The sequence below is a fragment of the Apodemus sylvaticus genome, chromosome 2 (assembly GCF_947179515.1).
Source record: "Apodemus sylvaticus chromosome 2, mApoSyl1.1, whole genome shotgun sequence".
NCBI classification, from domain to species: Eukaryota; Metazoa; Chordata; class Mammalia; order Rodentia; family Muridae; genus Apodemus; species Apodemus sylvaticus.
In genome coordinates this window covers 116716247-116737323 of record NC_067473.1, presented here as the reverse complement: position 1 = coordinate 116737323, position 21077 = coordinate 116716247, and the positions used below count along the sequence as shown (strand labels likewise).

Below are 21077 nucleotides of genomic sequence, written 5' to 3'. Positions count from 1 at the left end.
ACAAGGGAGACTAAAGTCTTATGCAACTGCAACTTTATTTAGAACATCAACAATTTATATGAGGATTAAGAAGAAAAAAATCACATGAGTAAAGTTCTCCTGAATGCAAACTGTATATAATCACAAGGAGGAGTCACATGCGACAAAAAACCATGTTTTTCCATTGAGGAATGGGAAGTCTAGCTTAAACATTTAATTGAATAACAAAAAACCAATATTGAGTAATTGACATAAATTCATTCCTGTCTGCTCTACCTGGGAGGAGCCTGAAAACACATCCCAAGAACACTTCCATGTTTTGAAGAAGCTTAGGTCACAAGGTCTTGTTTTCTTGGCGTGTTCTCATCTGCACTCAGAATTCTCCTCACAAGACTCCATTCCTGGCCTGTGTTCCGACAGACTAGGTTAATTTCAAACTCATATCTGCTTGTCTCTGTCTCCCAAGTGCTGGAACTAAAGGCATGAGCTGTCACTGCCCTGACTGGCCAGCTTTTACCTTAGAGACGGGGTCTGTCCTAAACCGGGAGCTTGCCAATTAGGTTAGGTTGCCTGGTCAGCAAGCCCTAGGGATCATCCTGCCTTCCAGCATCAAGTCACATGCTTCCAAATCCAGAGTTTTGCATGGGCTCTGGGGATCTGAACTCAGGTTCTCATGTTTGCAAACCCAGCATTTTACAGAGTGAACCAACTCCTCAGTACCCATCGGGTACACACTGTGTGTGTGTGTGTGTGTGTGTGTGTGTGTGTGTGTGTTTTACAGTATGACATTAGTTTAGGGGAGAGGAAAAAATAATTTGTCTTCATTTCTATTTATTTATTTATTTATTTATTTATTTATTTATTTATTTTGGCTTTGGTTTTTTGAGACAGGGTTTTTCTGTGTAGCCCTGTACTGGAACTCACTCTGTAGACCAGGCTGGCCTCGAACTCAGAAATCCACCTGCCTCTGCCTCCCAAGTGCTGGGATTAAAGGTGTGTGCCACCATTGCCCAGCTGTCTTTATTTTTATGATTTCTTGTTTAGGTTAGACCCCTGTAACAAAGCTACATCAACAAGAGAAAAACAACCCAAAGGGTGGCAAGGCACTCAAAAGGCAAGAGGCTAGTCAAGGCTACATAGTGAGACCCTGTCTCAATAAATAAAAGCAAAACAAACAAAATTGAAAGCTGCTCCTGGGAATGAATAGCTCTCCAGAAGCTGGCTTGGGATACAAGATGCCTTCAAAGAGTAGTCAGTTTTCAGAGACGCGACAAAGCATAAGATCGAAGAAGAGTTTGAGTCGTAGGGCTGGACACCAAGAGAAGGCAAATACATGGCAAGAGAAGGACTCGGGGTCAAGCTTGTTATGTGAATTTCTGGCTGATGAAAGTTTGCCAAATCCCAGCACACAGGAGGTAGAAAGGGTTGCTTGAGAGTCTGTTTTAAAAACAAAAATCTTGTGGAAAAACCAAAACTACAAGACAGGTCTCAGCTGGCTAGAGGTGGGAATGCCTTGCTCTATGCCGTAGCTCTGCTCTTCCGGCATCTGGGGGAGAAGCGCGGCTCTTTGAAAAGCCCAGGGCAGAGGGAAGCAGAAGCTGGCAACAAAGAGGCGGCTGGGTTCGAAGTCACTTTCCTTGGGAAGGCTGAAGCATGGGGGACATCGTTATCAGACCTGCTAGCAGAGGCTCTGGCTCTTGTAGCACCAGCTCCCTTTCCTAGGAAGGTCAACCAGAAAATTCAGGTTCACCTCAGTAGCATACACCTTCTGATGCAGATTCCCCTTTGGTTTGACATGTGGTCTGTCTACCCGGTTCAGTAGCTCAGGCCAAACTAATGACTTCCTAAGGATTTTACTTAAGATGTCTAAAATTGCCTTGGTGAAAACCCCACATCCCTCGGGTAGAAAGGAGGAAAGATCCCTTTGTCTTTGTGAGTCTGTTTATTTTTATTTATGTGTTTGTGTGTGTTCTGGTGCCCTGGAAGGTCAAAAGAGGGTGATAGTTTGTCTGGCACTGCCGGTACAGGCAGTTGTAAGCCTCAGAAACAGAACTCAGTAGCACTCTTAGCCACTGAGTCATCTCTCCGGTGTTTAAAATTTTTGTTATGCTTACAAGTGTGCCAGAAGAAGGTCTGGTAGAATAAATAGCAGGAAGTACTCTTAACCACTGAGCCATGTCTCCAGCACCCCCACACCCCCATACACACTTAGGGTTTTGTTTTTTAGATAATTGGAGGTAGGTGGACAGCATTTTCTGTATTTGTGTCTTCTCAGTTGTCTTCAACTTGGAACCAGATCTTATGTGAGAGCCCCTTTTGGTGTTCTAATTTTATTCATATGGACGTGGGTCCCGTGTTTTCTCCCCTTACTTCACAGTACCCCATCTCTCTTCTTTTTCTTATCACGCAGCTGAGTCTCTGGAACAAAGTGCTCACTTCAGAAATGTTTGCGGCCGGTTTGCCTAGTTTAGACTGAGATTGGCCACGTGCATTCTCTGCAAGCATGCGATTTGGGGGACTGTAGATGGCACTTGTGAAAAAAGATGCATCTTCAGGCGAGGCGGGAAAGAAGAACTGTGGTGGGCCTCAACCTGCGCCTTGGATGTGGGTTTTTGGGACTAGAGTGGACTTCGGGAGGACACAGGGGACCAGGGTTAGGTACAGAAGGTCGGCGAGCCCGGAGAGCAAAGGACCTGGGTGCGGCGAGTGGGGCGTGGCCCTGGGCCCTGGGGCGTGGCCTGGGCGGGGCGAACGCGCGCAGACGCAAAGAGTAGGGTCTGCTGGCGGACCCGCGGCCAGTCTGCAGCTGCGGGAGGCCATGGGGCGCTTCGCCGCTGCGCTGATGGGTTCGCTGTTCGGGCTGGGGCTGCTGCTATGTGGTCTGGGCAGTCTGGCGAGCGCCGAGCCCCGGGCTCCGCCGGCCAGGATCGGTAGGTGCGGGGGGATACGGAGGCGCAGCGATACCTAGGTCGGTCTTCCCGCAGCTGGGTGGAGATCAGGGTCCCGAGGACCGGGCCGTGCGCTCTCGAGTGTGGAGCGGTGCCACTGGAGGCGTGTGCTAGCCAGGGACTCGGTATCCGTGCAGCTCCAGCCTGGGAGGCCCTCAGCTCTAGGAGTTGGACACCCTCGGGAGCCCGCCTCTAGCTGTCCCTGGAGCTAAGTCTGTCTGTCCGGCAGATTGAGGCACGCAGGCACTGCTCAGGGACCCGTGTGTCTCCCCCCCCCCGCCCCCCCACCTCCACATCCCCTCCCCCGAGAAAGGCTGGGACCGCCTCCCCGCACCTGCGCTCTGCTTACGAGACAGCAACTGCTGCAGCTAGCCGGAGGACTGAGTCTCTTTGTGGCTTTGGTTGCCTCGGGTTTTCATTCTCGGGTGTCTGTTCCCATCTGAAGCTGTGCCTTTCGGGATCGTTCACGGTGTTGGGGCCTTAGAGAGACAAAGAACAAAGCTGGGCGAAGATGGCGGCTACTTTATTTAAAATGCGTGCACGAGGGGCCTATTCATACTTCCCCAGGAATTGGGCACAGGAGGGGCCGTGGGTCTGGTGGTGCCTCCACAAAGACCTGTGAGGATCTTTGGGCATCTTTTGATGCTACTGTCAGTTTGTAACTTCATCTATAGTGCCTGTCTAGATTCAGGGATTGTGTTTTTAGAGAGACCCTGCCCTCAGGTTTCCCCAAGTTGTTAGTTTTAGTCTTGAGTAATGGCTGTTATTGGTTAATGGCTTTTCAAAAATAAAAGCCACACTGCTAAGGGGGGGGAAATAAACGGTTCCTCTTTTCCTCTCCTTATAGCAATAGTCGGTGCTGGAATTGGTGGTACTTCCTCGGCCTATTATCTAAGGAAGAAATTTGGGAAGGACGTGAAGATTGACGTGTTTGAAAGAGAAGAGGTCGGGGGCCGTTTGGCCACTTTGAAGGTGCAAGGTCATGACTACGAGGCAGGGGGTTCAGTCATTCACCCTCTAAATTTGCACATGAAGCGATTTGTCAAAGAGCTGGGTATGTGATTTCATAGCACTAAGCAGCTGTATGTGTGACTGGCCTTAGATGTTTTCTTAACATAGAGGACTGATGTTTCTGCCTTGTCTTCTACAGAGAAGTTGGTGGAACTGTTCCTCCTGCTGTGGGGTTTAGCAGTGGCTCCCAGCTTAGCTTCGAGCCTCTCTTCTGTAATGAGACTCTAGCTATCTGTGTGGTATCAGCTCTCTGGAATTACAGCCGTGGGGTGGAGTAAGGGTGGCTGTTGTTGTCAATTCTTTAAAAAAAATTTTTTTTAATTTTAAAAAGTTATATTTTAGCTATTTATTTTGTATAATTGGGATGGAGGTGTTGGTTTGAGTGCCACAGGGTGTGTATGGAGGTCAGAAGGCAACTGATCCAGTCAGTTCTTTCCTTCTACTCTGTAGGTCTCAGGAATTGAACTCAGGTGGTCGGGCCCCATTTGGGGCTGAGCTATCTTGTCAGTTCTTAAACCCCCCGACGGGGCTTTGCGTTGAGAAATCAGAGTGTTTTGAGGTAGCAGAAACCTTTCTGCTGCTGAGAGAATGAGAGCCAGGGGCTTCCAACACTTGGCTTGAACTCATTCAAACAGGGTACAGATATGTACTCACAGGGACACATGACTGATAGACATGTCGCCAGCAGAGGAGCGGGGCATGTTCTGGGGCAAGTCTGGCAGGCCTCCGCAAGCCTTCTCCTAAGGAATATTGTGTAACTCTGGCCTTTCTCCATTTACCTGAATTTCCCAGTTTTGCAAAGTAAGGTTTGAGTAGAATGGGATGCATCTCGCTCCTCAGCTGCCTTTCTCAACCCCCGACACAGGCTTCCTTCTCCTGACTAAGGCTAGTGGGTTTAATTTGGTGCATGTGTGAGATCTTCTGACCCATCTCAGTACTACTGTGTCAGTCTGTGGATCAAGCAGTCAGTATGGAGTCCACACTGTTCTAAAAATAGAACTCTAATGTGTCTCCTGAGACCTGGGAATGGCCCTTAAGTCACTCAGTCCAGAAAGTCCCTGACAGGTCTCCCAAATTCCCTTTTCACTGGGCCAATGTAGAAATCACTGGCCTACCTTTTCCCGAGTTTTAAGATTTATTTTATTTTTTAAATTATGTATCTGTGTGTGGACAGGGTATATGCATGCAAGAGTTACAGGCGGTTGTGAGCTTCCTGACATGAGTGCTTCGAACTGAACCCAGGTCCTCTACAAGAGCAGCAAGGGCTCCTGACCACGGAGCCGTCTCTCGAGCCCCTTCCTCTGTTTTGGCAGGTCTCTCCAGTGTTCCTGCTTCAGGTGGCCTGGTGGGAGTGTACAATGGAAAGTCTCTGGTGTTTGAGGAGAGCAGCTGGTTTATAATCAACATGATTAAGCTGGTGTGGCGCTATGGATTTCAGTCCCTGAGAATGCACATGTGGGTAGAAGACTTGCTAGACAAGTTCATGAGGTAACTATCCAGCTTCTGGTGGACGTAAGATCTGTCAGTCTGGGGAATATTACAATGTTAGTTTTCTGCACCGGTTCTGCCTCATCGCTACCTGGTTAGGCAAAATGTTTTCGCAGAAAACATACAGATTCATTTGGGAGCTGAACACGACATATGTGTTTGCTTCTAAATTGTACTTTGCAAAGGCTGAGATGTGGCTCAGTGGTAGAACACGTGCCTGGCGTGCCTGGCCATCTCATTTAAGGTGTTGGCTTTGTATAGAATGGAAGAATGTCTGCCAACACTAAAGAAACATGGGCACCAGAGCTTAGAGGAAATGTAAACTGAAATGAAGTTTGGTTTTGGGTTTTGGTGTGCGTGCATTTCTCTGTGTATGTATACACGCATTTTCCTTTGTGTTTATGTGTGCACACAGGAATGAGTGTACAGTCTTTTCCTTAATCACTTCTCTATTTTCTCTCTCTCTCTCTGTGTGCGTGTGTGTGTGTGTGTGTGTGTGTGTGTGTGTGTGTGAGTGTGTGTGCACATGTGCTTAGGTCTCCAGACTTGCAGAGCTGACACCATTAGCCAATGAGCCATCTCCACTGAACCTAGACTGAGGCCTTTTAGTAAAATTTCTTTTAAGATTTTTAAAAAATTTATGTGTATGTGTGTGAGCCCATGTGAGCATATTTGCACAAGTGTGTGCAGGAGCCCCCAGAGGCCAGAAGAAGGCACTTAGATCACTAAGATCACTAAGGCACTTAGAACTGAAGTTATAGGCATTGTGAATCTCAGGCTGGCCAGCCTCCTGAATGCTGGAATTATAGGCGTGAACTACCTGGTATAGCCAGTTTTGGGTTTTCTTTCTTTATGGATTTTTTTTTTCTTTCCCTGAGACAGGGTTTCTCTGTGTTTCCCTGGCTATCCTGGAACTCACTCTGTAGACCAGGCTGGCCTCGAACTCAGAAATCCGCCTGTCTCTGCCTCCCAAGTGCTGGGATTAAAGGCGGGCACCTCCACTACCCAGCCTTTCTTTCTTTATAATTTTGAAAGATTTATTTGTGTTATGTATATGAATGTTTTGCCTGTGTGTACATATGTATCTCATGTGAATGACACCTTAGAGGTCAAAGAGGGAGTGCGATCCCTTGGAGCTGGAGTTGTGGATGACTGTGAGCTGCCTTGTAGGCGCTGGGAGCCAAACCCTGGTTCTCAGCTAGAGCCGCAGGTGCTCTTAACCACCGAACCGTCTCTCCAGAGGTTTTGTTGTTTAAATTTTGTTTGTTTGTTTGTTTGTTTGTTTGCCAGTTTTCTTTATCTGCAGTTGAAAAAAAAGGTTTATCTATGAATTTGAGGCCAGTCTTGTCTATATAGTGAGTTCCAGGCTAGCCAAGGCTGCATAGTGAAACTCTCTCCGCAAACAAACAAAAAATTAACAACCCAACAAACTGGGTATGGTGGCCCACTCCCTTAATCCCAGCACTTGGGAGTAAGAAGCAGGCAGGTCTTCATGAATTCAGAGCTAGCCTGTTCTACTTACTGAATTCCAGACCAGCAAGGGCTGCATAGTAAGACCATGTCTTTTAAAAAAAAGAAAGAAAAGAAAAAGAAAATGAAGTTTCTACTCATGCTGAGTCTAGCAGCACAGGCCTGCGGTCCTGGACACTTTGGTGGCTGAGGCCTAAGGATGTCATTATAAGGTGATGAGGTCAACAGCGAGGTCAAGGTCAACAGCGAGGTCAAGGTCACCCTGGACAGCTAAGAAGTAAAAACAGGCTGGGGAGTCAGATGTGGCTCATCCCTGTGACTACGGGGCTTGGGTGTGGAGGGAGGAGCATTATGAGTTCAAGGCTAGCCTCAGCTCATAGTGAGCTTGAGGTCATTGTGAGCTGCTTGAGACTCGGTGTCAACACTTCCAGTGAACCCCAAGTCAGGAGTTGGGGAACTTGTCATTCTAGAGATACAGCTCGGAGCCCCAGTGTAAAAAAGTATTTTTTTTTTAAATTTTATTTTAGTATTCTTGTTCTTTGTATTTGGTGGGAAGGTGGGCACACTTGTGCCCAGCGTGTACGTGGAGACCGGAGGGCAGCCTTTGTGAGTTCTCTTTCCACAACGGGCTTTGGGCATTAACTCATCAAGTTGTGAGGCCAGGTGCTTTTTACTTACTGAGCCATCTTGCCATCCCCCGTTTCTTTCTTTCTTTTTGTTTTTTAACTGAAGATTTATTTATTTAATGTACATGAGTACACTGTCACTCCCTTCAAGCCCACCCCGTTTCTTTCTTTTAATGTCAGATTAAGTGTTCTAGACTTGTAAGTGAGAAATACTATTTTTGGTATTAATATTATAAGTAGAAAAGAAAGACAACCTTTTTAGGGCTTTGAGGGTACTAAAATTTTTTTTATTTTAAAGAAATAAAACAGAGACAGGTAGGTCAGTTATTCGTTTTACTAGCCTGGGTGTAAATCCTGTCCTCGATCTGGAACTGGGAAGGGAGTGAGGAAAGACTTTAGGAAGATCTGTGAGCTTTCCTGCTGGCGGGAGAAGGCAGCTTTGACATGGTTAACATGGAGGGTGATGTGTGGTAGTGGAAGGGCAGGTGGAGAAGATTGAGCCTGGTGCTGATAGAATTACAGAATGAAGAATAAGAACAAGACATATTACATTAGCTCAGGCTGACCTTGAAGTTGCTGTATAGCTGAGGATGACCTTGAACTTCTAACTGTCTTGTCTGCACTTCCTCTGAGTGCTGGGATTACAGCTGTGCACTGCCATGCCCAGTTTTATGTGGTGCTGGGGGGCGAGGGGGTGGTCAGTCCCAGGATTTTGTGTTTGCTAGGTGAGCACTCGTCAGCTGAGCTATATCCCCAAGACATGCACATCTCTTTAAAAATGTCCCATTGAGCATAGTTAAGAGCACAGATGTCTTGAGGTGGAAGGCAGAGGGGAGGGCAGAGGCTGAGGAAGGTGAGATTGAGCTGTGCCTCGCCTGACTGGGAGGAACTCATCAAAAGGAAGCATGGAAGTCAGTTCATGATTTAAAAACAAAATTGTGTGCACTTAGTCTGTATGTATGTCCATGTCACACGTGTGCCTAGTGTCTGAAGAGATCAGAAGAGAGCATCAGATCTCTTGGAAAAAGTTACAGATGATTGTGAGCTGCCATGTAGGTGCTGGGAACAGAACCTAGTCCTAAGTTAGGTGGTGGTGGCACAGACTTTTAGTCCCAGCACTTGGTAGGCAGATCTCTGAGTTTGAGGCCAGCCTGGTCAACAGAGGGAGTTCTAGAACATCCAGAGCTACACAGAGAAACTCTCTCGAACAGAACCAAACAAGAACCCAAGTCTTTTGCAAGAGCAGCAAGTGCTCTTAACTGCTGAGCCATCTTTCTAGCCCCACCATCATCATCATCATTAGAGAGAATCTCACTGTGTATCCCAGGGTGTCCTACAATTTGCAAAGCCTGGTATCAGTTTCATTCTTCTGAATGAAGAAGGCTGTCTGTAGCTCCGTGTCCCGAGTGGCATTATTTAGTGACCATTTCTCTTTTTTGCAAGGATCTACCGTTACCAGTCCCATGACTATGCCTTCAGCAGTGTAGAAAAGTTGTTGCACGCCATCGGAGGGGATGACTATGTCAGACTGCTTAACCAAACTCTCCATGAAAACCTGAAGAAAGCAGGCTTCTCTGAGACGTTTCTCAATGAGATGATTGCTCCTGTCATGAAGGTCAATTTTGGCCAAAGCACAGACCTCAACGCCTTTGTGGGTAAGCCGGAATTGGAAGACATCAGAAACAGCCATAGCTAGGGGACTGAGCCGCCGTGGGGAGTCTGTGTCCGAGTCTGTGGGGTTCTTAGTGTCTCTGGCGTTTTTACCGACAGAGTTTATTTCTTGTGAAGAGTAGAGGGTCCTTGCTTCTGTTAGTTCCAGTGGCTTTCACCTGAGTAAGACCTTTGCCCCTGAGGGTCATCTGACAGTGTCTGGAGGCATTTGGGGCAGAATATCTAAGTGGTCAGGAGAGGGCAACTTGCCTGACCAAGACAGAATGAAAGCATGCTTTTGCTCCCTCCTGACAGGGGCGGTGTCAATGACGGCCGCGGATTCCAACCTTTGGGCAGTGGAAGGCGGTAATAAAGTCGTTTGCTCAGGGCTCCTTCAGGCCTCCAGCAGCAATCTTATATCTGGCTCGGTGATGTCAATAGAGGAGAAGACAAGGACCAAGCAGACAGGTGAGCCTGGGCTTGGATTCTTCCATGATTCCTGCAAAAAGTGATTGCTCAAGGAGAAAATATCATACACAGACACACATGCCTTTTTTCAAATACATACACGTCTTTCATGTGTATGGGTGTACCATTGTATATACGTGTACGAGGGCATCAGATGCTTTGGAACTGAGTTACAGATGGTTATGGTCCACCATGTAGATGCTGGAAATCCGACCTAGGCTCTGCTAGAACATCCACTGCTCTTAACCACTGAGCCATCTCTCCAACCACCACCCTTTCCCACCCCCCCCCCCCTTTTTTTTTGTTTTTTTGAGACAGGGTTTCTCTGTGTAGTCCTGGCTGTCCTGAAACTCACTCTGTAGACCAGGCTGGCCTCAAACTCAGAAATTCTCCTGCCTCTGCCTCCCAGAGTTCTGGGATTAAAGGCGTGTGCCACCACTGTCCAGCTCCCCCCCCCCCTTTTTTTTTAATAGGGCTTTTCTATCTAAAGGAACTCACTATGTAGACCAGGTTGGCCCTGAACTTACAAAATCTACCTGGCTCTGCCTCCTGAATGCTCAGATTAAAGTTGTCGCTACCAAAACCAAACCAAACCCCAAACCCCTAGCTTTTTGCATGGGTAGTGGGCATTTGAACTCAAGTCCCACAGTTCTATAACTCCTAATAGCTTCTATTCAGTAAGAATAAAACGTGGAACATTCCCTTTGAGGATGAGGTTTCCTCCATATCCCATGAGCCATGGTCATGCCCTTTAGCACAGCTGGGAACGTTTCTGCACGAGCACTGTGAAGTGCCACTGGTTTAGAACTTGGTAAAGGATACCAGAAGAAAAGGCTTTCCTGACCTCCACAGGCAGATGGCTCAGTTGGTAAGAGCACCTGCTGCACAAACATGAGGACCCAAGTTCAAATCCTTAGTACCCATGCTTAAAAAAGAGCTAGATGTCCCTCATGTATGCCTGTAATCCCAGTGCTGTAAAGAATATAGACTAGTAATGCTGGGGCTGGCGGCTGACTACGGGTTAGTGAGAGACCCGGTCTCAAGGGAATAAGAACAGGCCAAAAGCAGTAGAACGGACACCCCGTCCTCTTCTCGCCTTTGTGTACATATGCATATACATAGTGTGTATATATACCTGTGTGCTACACACACACACAAACAAATCCTAGGCTGGGTGTGTATCTTAGTTGGTAGAGAAATTTCCTAGCATGCATGAAGCCATGGGTTTGATTTTCAGCATCGCAGAAATTAGGTAATGGCACAGACCTTATAATCCCAGTACTCCAGAAGTGTAGGCAGGAAATCCGAAGTTGAAGGTTATCTTTGGCAATGTATCGAGTGAGTTTGAAGGCGCCTGAGCAACAGGAGGCACTGTCTCAAAAACACAAACAGGGCGGAGAAGGTGAGAGCCTTTTTAGTAAAGGGCTCATACAAGCATGGGAACTTGACCTTAACCCCAGCACCCAAATACAAAGTTTTGTCCAGTGTTTGTGATTGTGGGGCTTGGGAGTGGGGAGTAGAGGCAGGGATATCCTTGGGGCTCACTGGTAGCTTAGCCTAACTGGTGAGCTGCAGTGAGAGATAAACAAGGTGGAGGCTGGAGACATGACTCAGTGTTAAGAGCACTTGTTGAAAGAACCTCAGTTCCCAGCACCCTGGTGGCAGCTCACAGTGGCCTGTACCTTCAGCCCCAGAGGATCTGACATCTTCTCTGACCTCCACAGGCAACAGACGGGTGCTTGGTACAGAGACATACGTATGGACAAATATTTCTATTAATAATAATAATAATCTTAAACTTTTATTTATAAAAGTACACACTGTAGTTGTCTTCAGACACGTTCCAGACACACACACAGAAAAGGGCATCAGATCTCATTACAGATGGTTGTGAGCCACCGTGTGGTTGCTGGGAATTGAACTCAGGACCTCTGGAAGAGCAGTCAGCGCTCTTAACTGCTGAGCCATCTCTCCAGCCCAAATAAATAAATAAATCTTAAAAAAAGAGAAAGCCAGAATCCAAGGTGGAGAACTCCTGGGAGTGACACTTGAGGTCAGCCTCTGGCCTCCAAATACACACACACACTTGTACACATGCACGAAGTATACACACTTCCACAATTGCTATAGCATTATTTGTAGAGGGCCTGAGTGTTAGAGGCGCTAAGAACTGCATGCTCTCCCATGCCCTCTAGGAAACCCTGCCAAGATGTACGAAGTGGTGTATAAAACGGGGTCTGAGACCCACTCTGACTTCTACGACATTGTCCTCGTGGCTGCTCCATTGAACCGGAAGATGTCCAACATCACTTTTCGAAATTTTGATCCTCCCATCGAGGAATTCAACGACCCCTATCAACCCCTGGTGACGACGATCATCAAAGGAGAACTCAATTCCACTCTCTTCAGCTCCAGACCCAAGGATCAGTTTGGCCTCTCCGCGATTCTTGTCACAGATGACTCAGATATGTTCATAAACAGCCTGTCCATTGTGGGCTCTGTGAGACACAAGGAGGGCCCCCCACCGGCGGTGGACGGCATGCATGTGTGGAAGACCTTCTCCAGGGACATCCTCACCAAAGAACAAATCTCGAAGCTCTTCCTGTCCTATGACTATGCCGTGCGGAAGCAGTGGCTGTCCTATCCTTACTATGAGCCTCCTCAGAAGTGCCCCTCCATCATCCTCCACGACAGGCTCTATTACCTCAACGGCATCGAGTTTGCCGCCAGCTGCATGGAGATGAGCGCCATCGCCGGCTACAACGCCGCCCTCCTTGCCTACCACCGCTGGCATGGCAACGAGGACATGATAGATCAGGACGACCTGTATGAAAAGCTCAAGACGGAGCTGTAACTGAGCACCGCCCCTCCCAGGGGCAGCCTGCTCTCCAAGGACTGAGGCGGCAGAGGATTTTGGATCTTTCCCAGTACTCTTCATGTGGGTCATGAGAAAACACAACGTTCCTGTTCCTCGGAGAACTTGTTCTTCAGTCAGAATGTCTTCACTCTTTCGTTTTGGGGGAGGCGCAGGAGGATTGAACCGAAGGCCGGGAGCCCGCTGGACAAGCGCGCTACTAAGCTACAGCCCTCGCCTTCTTTTGTGGTTTTTCTTTTGAGACTGGGTCTAATTAAGTTGTCCAGGTGGAATCCTCCTGCCTCAGCCTCCAGAGGGCCTGGGATTACAGGCCTTCCACATTAGGCCTGGCTGTTAGCTGTTGGGAGAAACATTGGAGTGCTTCCCAGGTTTGTCTGGTTTTAAACCGCCTGGAACTTGATACACACCTGGGTTGTGGTCGGTGGGTCACCTGGGTGGGGCCTCGGTTTGTTTAGATTGTTATCTTTTTCTTTCTCTCTTTCTTCTTTTGGGGATGTTACACGGAACTCATGTAGCCCAGGCTGGTCTTTAAATCACACCAATCCTCCTGTCTCAGCTTCCTCTGTGCTGGGATGGGCGTTTCCCAGTTCCTGGCAGTTTACACTCTTTATGAAAATGTTCTCAAGCCCTAAGTCTTGACTTAAGGATGTGACTTGATTGCTTCTGTCTTGGCTTTATCAGGGATAGATTCAGAGATAGAAACAGAGATTGGGAACCAAATGTATAAGCTATTAAATTGAGCAACTGGCATTGTTATATGAGGCCCTCATATGAGGAGGTCTGTTTTTCTATACTATGGGTACAGAACCCAGGACCCTGAGTGTCCCAGACAAATGCTCTACCACTGATCGACATTGCCAGCCTCAAGAGCTTCAGGATCGACAGCCAGAGAATGGAATTTCCTAGGTAGAGGATGGGGTCTTGGCTGTATAGCTTTGTCAAGTTCAAGGCCCTTGCATGCAGCCCAGAGTGAGCCTGTCCTGGGTGTCAGGGCTAGACCATCTGTAGAGAGCTTCGAGTGCCTTAAACGTGCTAAGCAACAGATCCTAACCACAGCAGACTGACCGGTGCCAGAGGTGCCTGGCTGCTCAGGGGTTACACAGCTGTGGTCTCCATGGGAACGAGCACTAGCGCAGAGGCAGCCTGAGGGAGCCCAGAGCAGCTGGCTTTAGAACCGGGTCTTCATAGCCACTTGAGTTCAGAGGGAAGCGGATCAGATGCTGGGCATGCTCAGTGAGGGGCCCCTGCTGAATTCAGTGGCCCTCAGTTGTAGCTGCACGTGGGAGTCAGGTTTTTCATGTAGACAAGGTCAAGAAATCAAATGTTTAGTCCGTCTACTGCTCAGAGGTCTCCAGTGACTGTCATAGCCACTAGTATTAGGAGAAAAAAAAGTAATTTTGCCTGCTTTGGTGGTACATGTCTGTTATCTGTACATTTTGACAGAGCAAGAGGATCAAGAGTTCAAGGCCAGCCTGGGCTATGACAACACCCTATCTCTAGTAAAAACCAACTCTCTTCACCAGATTACTGCGTTGCTTCAATAAAGTGATCTTAAAAAAAAAACCCGATTCTTAAAAATTATTTTTCCCTCCTCTAGCAGTGGGAATTAATAACGTGTGGAAAAAGCAGTCATGATATATTTGATATGGTGACAGAAATTAAATTCACAGTTTAATTAAAAGGTTGGCTTATTTCTAATTTGTTCAGATACATTTTGATTTTTTCCTGTTGTGGTGTTAAGGAATGTGGTTTGTCAAAAATACAACACTCTTACGGATTTGTACGGTCGCTCCTCATCTGAGGGGGTATGTTTCATGACCCCCAGAGGGCACCCAGCCCTGGGAAGCAGTGAGCCCTACATGTTCTATTTTCCACATGTATAGTATACCTGTGATAAAGTGTTAATTTATAAATTTGGCACAGTAAGAGATTAACAATAATAATTATAAAATAGAAGAATTGTAACAATTGGAAGTCAATTAAAACTTAAAACTTATTTCTGGTCTGTTTCTTTTTCTTTCTTTCTTTCTTTTTTTAATCTTTTCCTTTTTTCTGTTGTAGACAGGGAGGGCCTCACTAGGGCCTCACTATGTAGCGGTGGCTGGCCTCAGAGTCATAAAGACAGCCTGCTCCTGCCTCTGCCTTCTGCCTCACACCCACCAGCTCTCTTTGGTATTTTCCATTGAGTATTTTCAGATCAGCAGAAGCACCACCTACAGGCGGGCCACTGCGATGGAGAGCATGCAGGAGAACTGAGGTCCTACCACTTGTGGACTTGATTTGCGATGGGATATATTTAGGCTTGTAATTTAAAATTTTGCTGGTGGGCTGGAGAGTTGTCTCAGTGGTTTAGAGCTGCAGACAAAGGATACATTCATGTCAATTTAAAAAAAGGAAGAAAACTCTTTAGCCAGGTTTGGTGGCATATGCCTTTTATCCCAGCGCTTGGGAGACACACCAACAAATCTCTTGAGTTCAATATAGAGGCAGGTGGATGAGTGTAAGGCTAGCCTGGTCTACATAGTGAGTTCCAGGTCAGTCAGGGTAATACACTGAGACCTCGTCTAAATTAATAGTAGTAGTAGTAGTAGTAGTAGTAGTAGTAAATAGATAAATAAATAAATATCTCTTTAAGTGTGAGCCCATTTTAAAAAAAATATCCTGTCTCAGACCAAAATAAATAAATAAATAAATAAATAAATAAATAAATAAATAAATAAATAAATAAATAAATAGAAAAGGATATACCCTACTGAGCATGCTCATAGTCTAACAGGGGAAGATGGTGAAGATTGACAACCTTCTCCCTTCTGATAAGTACAGCTTGTGTTGTAAACACTGGGCCAGAAAATTCCTAGGGAGGTCTCAGTACAGACGCTGGGTGGGAGATCACATCTGCTGGCTGGTGTCGTGGGAATGTCCGCAGCTGGAAGGACAGCCACAGGAGCGGCAGTGAGGGCTCAGAGACTGAGCCTTTGGGCCCGTACAGCTTCTCGCCCTTGCTCTCGGGTGTCCCCTCACCCCCAAGCTTTACAGCAGCTTGGCAACTGGAGCTTCCTCAGGCACCAAAGCAGGTGAGTTTGCGGCCTTGGGTCCAGCTTGTTCACTCCAGCCTGACTTGCTTGTTCTGTCTGGAGCTAATGGATAAGCCATAGGTGTGGGACTAAAGGTGCTGCCCAGAGGCAGAGCTACAGACGGGAAATTCACAAGTTAGCCCTCTGACGGAAGGGGAGTTCTCTTAGGACAGTTTGATGGGCTTTGTCTTTTTAAAATATGTTTATTTTATGTGTATATGTTTCTGTCTGCACCATGTGGGGACCTGCTGCTTGCTCCCTGCAGAGGTGAGGAAAGGGTATCAGATCACCCGGAACTAGAGTTACAGATGAGTTACCTCTGGGTGCTAGGAACCGAACCTGAATCCTCTGGATTCAGTGCTCTTCACTGCTGAGTCGTTTCTCCAGGCTCTCTATCTTTTTCAGTAAAATACCTTACAGTATCGTTGGGCTCAGGAACCGTCACACAAACCAACCAAGCACTGCTCTCAGTTAAGCAGAACAGTTTATTGAACGCACACCACAATACTGGCAGTTCATCCCCACAAAGAAGACTCAGGAGCCTAACTGCAGTGCTAGTCTGCTCTCAGGGTAGACTTTCTAGGAAAACCCAGGTTCAAAAGTTTAAAGGGTGAGGAGGGGAGCAGTTGGCTTAGCAAGCAAAGTATTATCAGCTAACCTTTAAGCAGATTGCTTCTGAGTAAGGTAAGGAGTGGTGGATAGGCGGTGAACAGGGGGATTTCAGAACATTGAGATAACAGAGCATGTGCGTTATAATTATAATTATGGGCTTATTAGTAGCATTCTTCAGTGTCAGCCACAAAACCCATGGTGAGCTCATAGGTGCAGGAAGGGCTGCCCAGTGGTCAGCTCTGACTCAAGCTATTTTAGACAGAACTGTTCATATTGACCTTTGATTTGATGGATCCTACGTAAAACCTTGTGGGATTTCCTTTTTTTTTTTTTGACATTTGGAGATATTTTTATTATCTTGCTTTTAATAATGCCAGTGTGCTTAAATTCTAGTAGTGTCTATAACCACAGAACATCTACATAATTCTAGTCAGATGCGGGTCTCTTAGAAACAGAACTTGTTTGGAGGAAATTGGGCCAATATCCATTTGCAAACAATTTGCAGACAGACAGACAGACAGAAGTCGGAGAGGTACTGATATATACCTGAATTACTTTCAGGTTCCTAAGTCATGAGTAGCTGCTGCAAGTGTGCTTTTTGGATCAAATACATATTTCTCACTTAAATGACACTTACAGATTCAGCTGAGGCAGAATGGCTCAGCCTGTCCCCAAATGACACTGCAGAGTAGAAAACTTACAAAGCATCATGAAGGCCTAGAGGATATTCTGTCCAATATGGCAGCCACTATCCAGATTTAAGTTAATTTTTTCTATATTCTTTGTTTACATTCCAAATGATTTCCCCTTTTCCCATAAGTCCCATAAGCCCGCTTCCCTCCGTCATTCCCACCTTGTGGGATTTCTTAAGATTGGCGAACCTCATTCAGAACATACAGAACAAAACAGGGGATGTGGTCAGCATGTCCTTGAGCCAAGTCACTTGTGCCAGTGACTGGCAGGCATGTTGCGCCAACACTATGAAATAGCTAACAACATAAAACGCAGTGACTTCAGCTATTCTAGGGGGGGTCAGACCATAACAAGTATCAGGTCTTTTTTGAGCTGGTCCATGTAGGAAACTTGGCCATGAGGCATTAGGAGTTCGACTCTGAATGTTCGTATAAACATCACACGACACTAGGGTCAGGCTCGTACCAGTGGTCTGATTGTTACAGGGTGAGAATTTTTGCTCAACTCCCATCCTGCTCCTCCCTCAGATCAGCAACTGAATCTTTAACCAGGGAAGAAGCTAATGTGGAGCTTCTGAACAGAGCAGGGAGGGGCCCTTGTCAGCCTTAGTGATCTCCCACAGGGTTGGTGGATCTATAAGACCTTTCACAGGCATTTTGTAGTGGGGAGAGAGAGTTGTTATCATGAGAGACTGAAGGCTGGACTATGATGAAGGCTGAGAGGTCCTTGGTGGTAGGAAGCAGGTTTGGTGCTGTTGGTGACAGTTGACATCTCTGAGACAGCACCATCTGGAACCTAATGGCCTGTGATCTGGAAGATTCCACCAATAGCAGAAGGGTAAGTAAGGAAAGGCTGGAAAGAAGAGGTGTGCTGTTGAGCAGCCCCCAGAGAGGCGGTAACTAGGAAGTCCAGCCCCGTGACTGATCCACAGGAGCTATTTCTCAGAGGCTCTCTTAGTCAGATGTTTGTCCTTCCAGAGTTCTAGTTGCATCTGCATGTCCAAAATTGACTGGCATAGACACGAAAGTCTTCTTCCAGAACCAGCAAGGAACCCCTTGTGGCCCCGTAAGTATGTCCAAGACATGGTGGCTCTGAAGCATCACTGAGGAGAAGCAGCCTGGTCCTGAAGGGCCTGAGGCCGTGGTTCTCAACCTTTCCCAATGCTGTAAACCTTTCCTTATGTTGTGGTGACCCCCTAACCATAAAATTATTTTTGTTGCTACTTTATAACTGTAATTTTGATAGTGTTATAAATCATAACGTAAATATCTGATTTGTAGGATATCTGGTATATGACCTCCAGAGGGGTTGTCATTCACAGGTTGAGAACCACTAGCCTAAAGGGTCACTGAGTATGGTCTAGTCTCATGGCTAATTTGAGTGACAAGTTATGGCAAGCATAAGAAGAAACCTGGCCACTTGTCGACTGTCTTAAGATTTCAGCAGGGTTGGAGAGATTGCTTAGTAGGGTGAGAGACTGGCTGCTTTCCCAGGAGACCCAGGCTTGATTCCCAGAAACTTCACGATGGGGTGGCTATTTGCCACCACCGCCTGGCTGGCTGTTCTCTTCACAACCACTCCGCACTTGCGTCAGACACAAGCAGCCACACTGCTGCTTCCTGGCTGTCACTGTTCTGACTCTGGAGAGATTCTTCCTGTGCATGGTGTACATGGTGGCCTTGCTCAGTCTGAACCAGGGTCTTATGCAGGCTATGCTTGTGCTCTGAACTGTATCCTAGTTCCGGTACAGAACAATCAGAACACAGGAACCAAATGGTGGGCGGAGGGGAGAAGGCTAGCACAAAGACCTTTTATAGGACATGAAGCCACAGAAGAGACCTACTTCTAGATCTTCTGGATTGGAGAGTTACAAACTTTATGAGATGCCAATTCATTGTGACTCAGCCTTCTGAGTGCTGGGGTTATCTATCTGCACCTGCCCCTTGCCAGTTCCGTTATTTATTTTTAATAACCTGTGATCTGGAACCATAATCCTTATCATAGAGACTAGCTACCATCACTATGGCACTCAGAGACCAAGGGTTGAGATTACAGGTGTGCAGCACTATGCCTGGCTTTGAAAGAATGTATGCCATAAACGTCTGCTTTGAAATAATTTAGAGTATTATCACACAAAAGCTGGAGAGATGCATCAGTAGTTAAGAACACTGGTTGCTCTTCCAGAATACCTGAGTTTGATTTCTAGCACTCACATGGTGGCTCACAACCATCTGGAAGTCCAGGTTCCAGTGAATCTAATATTCTAATGAGCACCAAGTACTCATGTGAGGCACAGACATAGATGTAGACAAAATATCCCACAGAAAGTGACTCTAAAGATAAAGCAACTGCTTGACTAGATCTACAAATCCTTATGTTTGGGCAGTAGAGATGAAGTGACCTCTCTCTGACCATTCTATTCGTATGGTGGTATTTTTCTGAAATATCCCAAGTTATTTTTAGATTCAAACCATAACAGTCCCAAACAAGGCATGACTACCACCTCTTGGACATGAAGCAGACATCATGTGCTTACAGTCTTGAGAATCTGGATTCATTATATAACCAAGAATGACTTTGAACTTCTGTTCTTGCCTCCTGTGTGCTGTACAAAAGATGGCACCAAGGGTTTTATGCATGCTAGGCAAGCATACTCCACATTAGTGCCATCTCCAACCTGACACTTTTCCTCTAAGAATTCATGGCAATTTCCCTTCCAAGGCCTTTTCTCATTACAGTGCACACATTAGTTCTTTTCATAAGGTTTTTTTCCTTCTGTGTATGTGTGTGTGTGTTTTGTTTTGATGGGGTTTTATTGGCTGGCCTAGAACTCAGAGATCAATCCACCTTTGCCTCCCAGTACCAAGTTAATTTGGCAGGCTGTAGAACTTTGGGAACTGGGATTAAGCTGGTAGGTCTGGGTGTAGGCCTTTGAAGATTCTCTTATCTTCAAAATCATGGTGCTCTCTGCTTCCTATCTTCTGTGATATAAACAGATGTCTTCTACCTATATGTTCTTATTACACATGATGCAAGGCCCAGCAATTATGGACTGAAACCCTCTGAGTTGAGGCAAGAGAATCTCTCCTTATCTTGCCTCTGCCATATTGTCAGTGATATAAAAGTTAATATGGGGATCAGAAGAGACTGAGTTGGGACATGGTGGCATCTATTTTTAATCCCAGCACTTGGTAGAGTTCTAGGCCAGCCTGGTCTTCAAAGTGAGTTCAAGGACAGCCAGAACTATACAAACCATCTTGAAAAATCAGAGAGGGTGTGTATGGAGTGGAGTGGGGTGGGAGAAAAGGGAGAGAGAGACTGAGACTGGCCAAGGGGTAGAGTGGACGCGTAGACCAGGACCATCAGCTAAAAACGAAGCCTCAGCAGTGACTGCTGCCCCCTCACCCCCCCCAGTATCTAAACTGATTTTTCTAGAAATTTTTTTATAGATTTTGTGCGTGTGTACTTTTGCTTGTACGAATTTATGCAAGCCTGGTGCCTGTGGAGGTCATAAAATGTTATCTGATTCCCTGGAACTGGAGTTAAGCATGACTGTGAACCATGTGCACCTTAGGAATGGAATCTGGATTTCTGGAAGAATAACAAGGGTTCTTAACCACTGAGCCATCTCTGCAGACCTTAGACAGGCCTCATTCATCACCTGCGTGTTCAAGAGCAAAGGCAGGGAGATCCTACATGAGTTATAAGCGACAAGACTCTTATTGAAAGGAAAACTCAGTCACCTCACCAGGAAAGCTGCTGTCTGATGTAGCTACGGTACTCTCTGGGACTCCTTACAGATGAAACCCGCTAACTGCATGACTATACCTTAGGGCCAGGATCATACAGGGGGCAGCCCAGATACTAGCTGTGTAAGGACAACCCTCAATACAAACGCTGCCCAGGGCTAGGGATCACAAGGTGTAACACATCCTTTTCAAAACTGGCAATATACCAGATACCTGAGGCCATGGGAAGGCAGATGCTGGCTCTGGGTGACATTTTTTTTTTTTTGGTTTTTTGGATTTGGTTTTTTCGAGACAGGGTTTCTCTGTACAGCCCTGGCTGTCCTGGAACTCACTCTGTAGACCAGGCTGGCCTCAAACTCAGAAATCTGCCTGCTTCTGCCTCCCAAGTGCTGGGATTACAGGCACACGCCACCACCGCCCGGCCCTCTGGTTGA

The 21077-nt window shown here is 46.6% G+C and overlaps 1 protein-coding gene across 1 annotated transcript; it reads left to right on the top strand.

The window, feature by feature from the left end:
* The first annotated feature begins 2732 nt into the window (after positions 1-2732).
* On the top strand, positions 2733-14511 carry Pcyox1 (prenylcysteine oxidase 1). Its single transcript, XM_052174210.1, has 6 exons — positions 2733-2909; positions 3775-3981; positions 5252-5426; positions 8966-9177; positions 9488-9640; positions 11836-14511. Exons 1-6 carry the CDS (start codon positions 2798-2800, stop codon positions 12492-12494), a joined length of 1518 nt encoding a protein of 505 aa, XP_052030170.1. The 5' UTR covers positions 2733-2797; the 3' UTR covers positions 12495-14511.
* Positions 14512-21077: the final 6566 nt, after the last annotated feature.

Coding starts and splice junctions, on each gene's coding strand:
- Pcyox1 (XM_052174210.1), top strand. CDS start 2,798: ATGGGGCGCTTCGCCGCTGCGCTGATGGGTTCGCTGTTCGGGCTGGGG. Junction 3,982..5,251: donor GCGATTTGTCAAAGAGCTGG/GTATGTGATTTC, acceptor CTGTTTTGGCAG/GTCTCTCCAGTGTTCCTGCT. Junction 9,178..9,487: donor AGACCTCAACGCCTTTGTGG/GTAAGCCGGAAT, acceptor CCCTCCTGACAG/GGGCGGTGTCAATGACGGCC.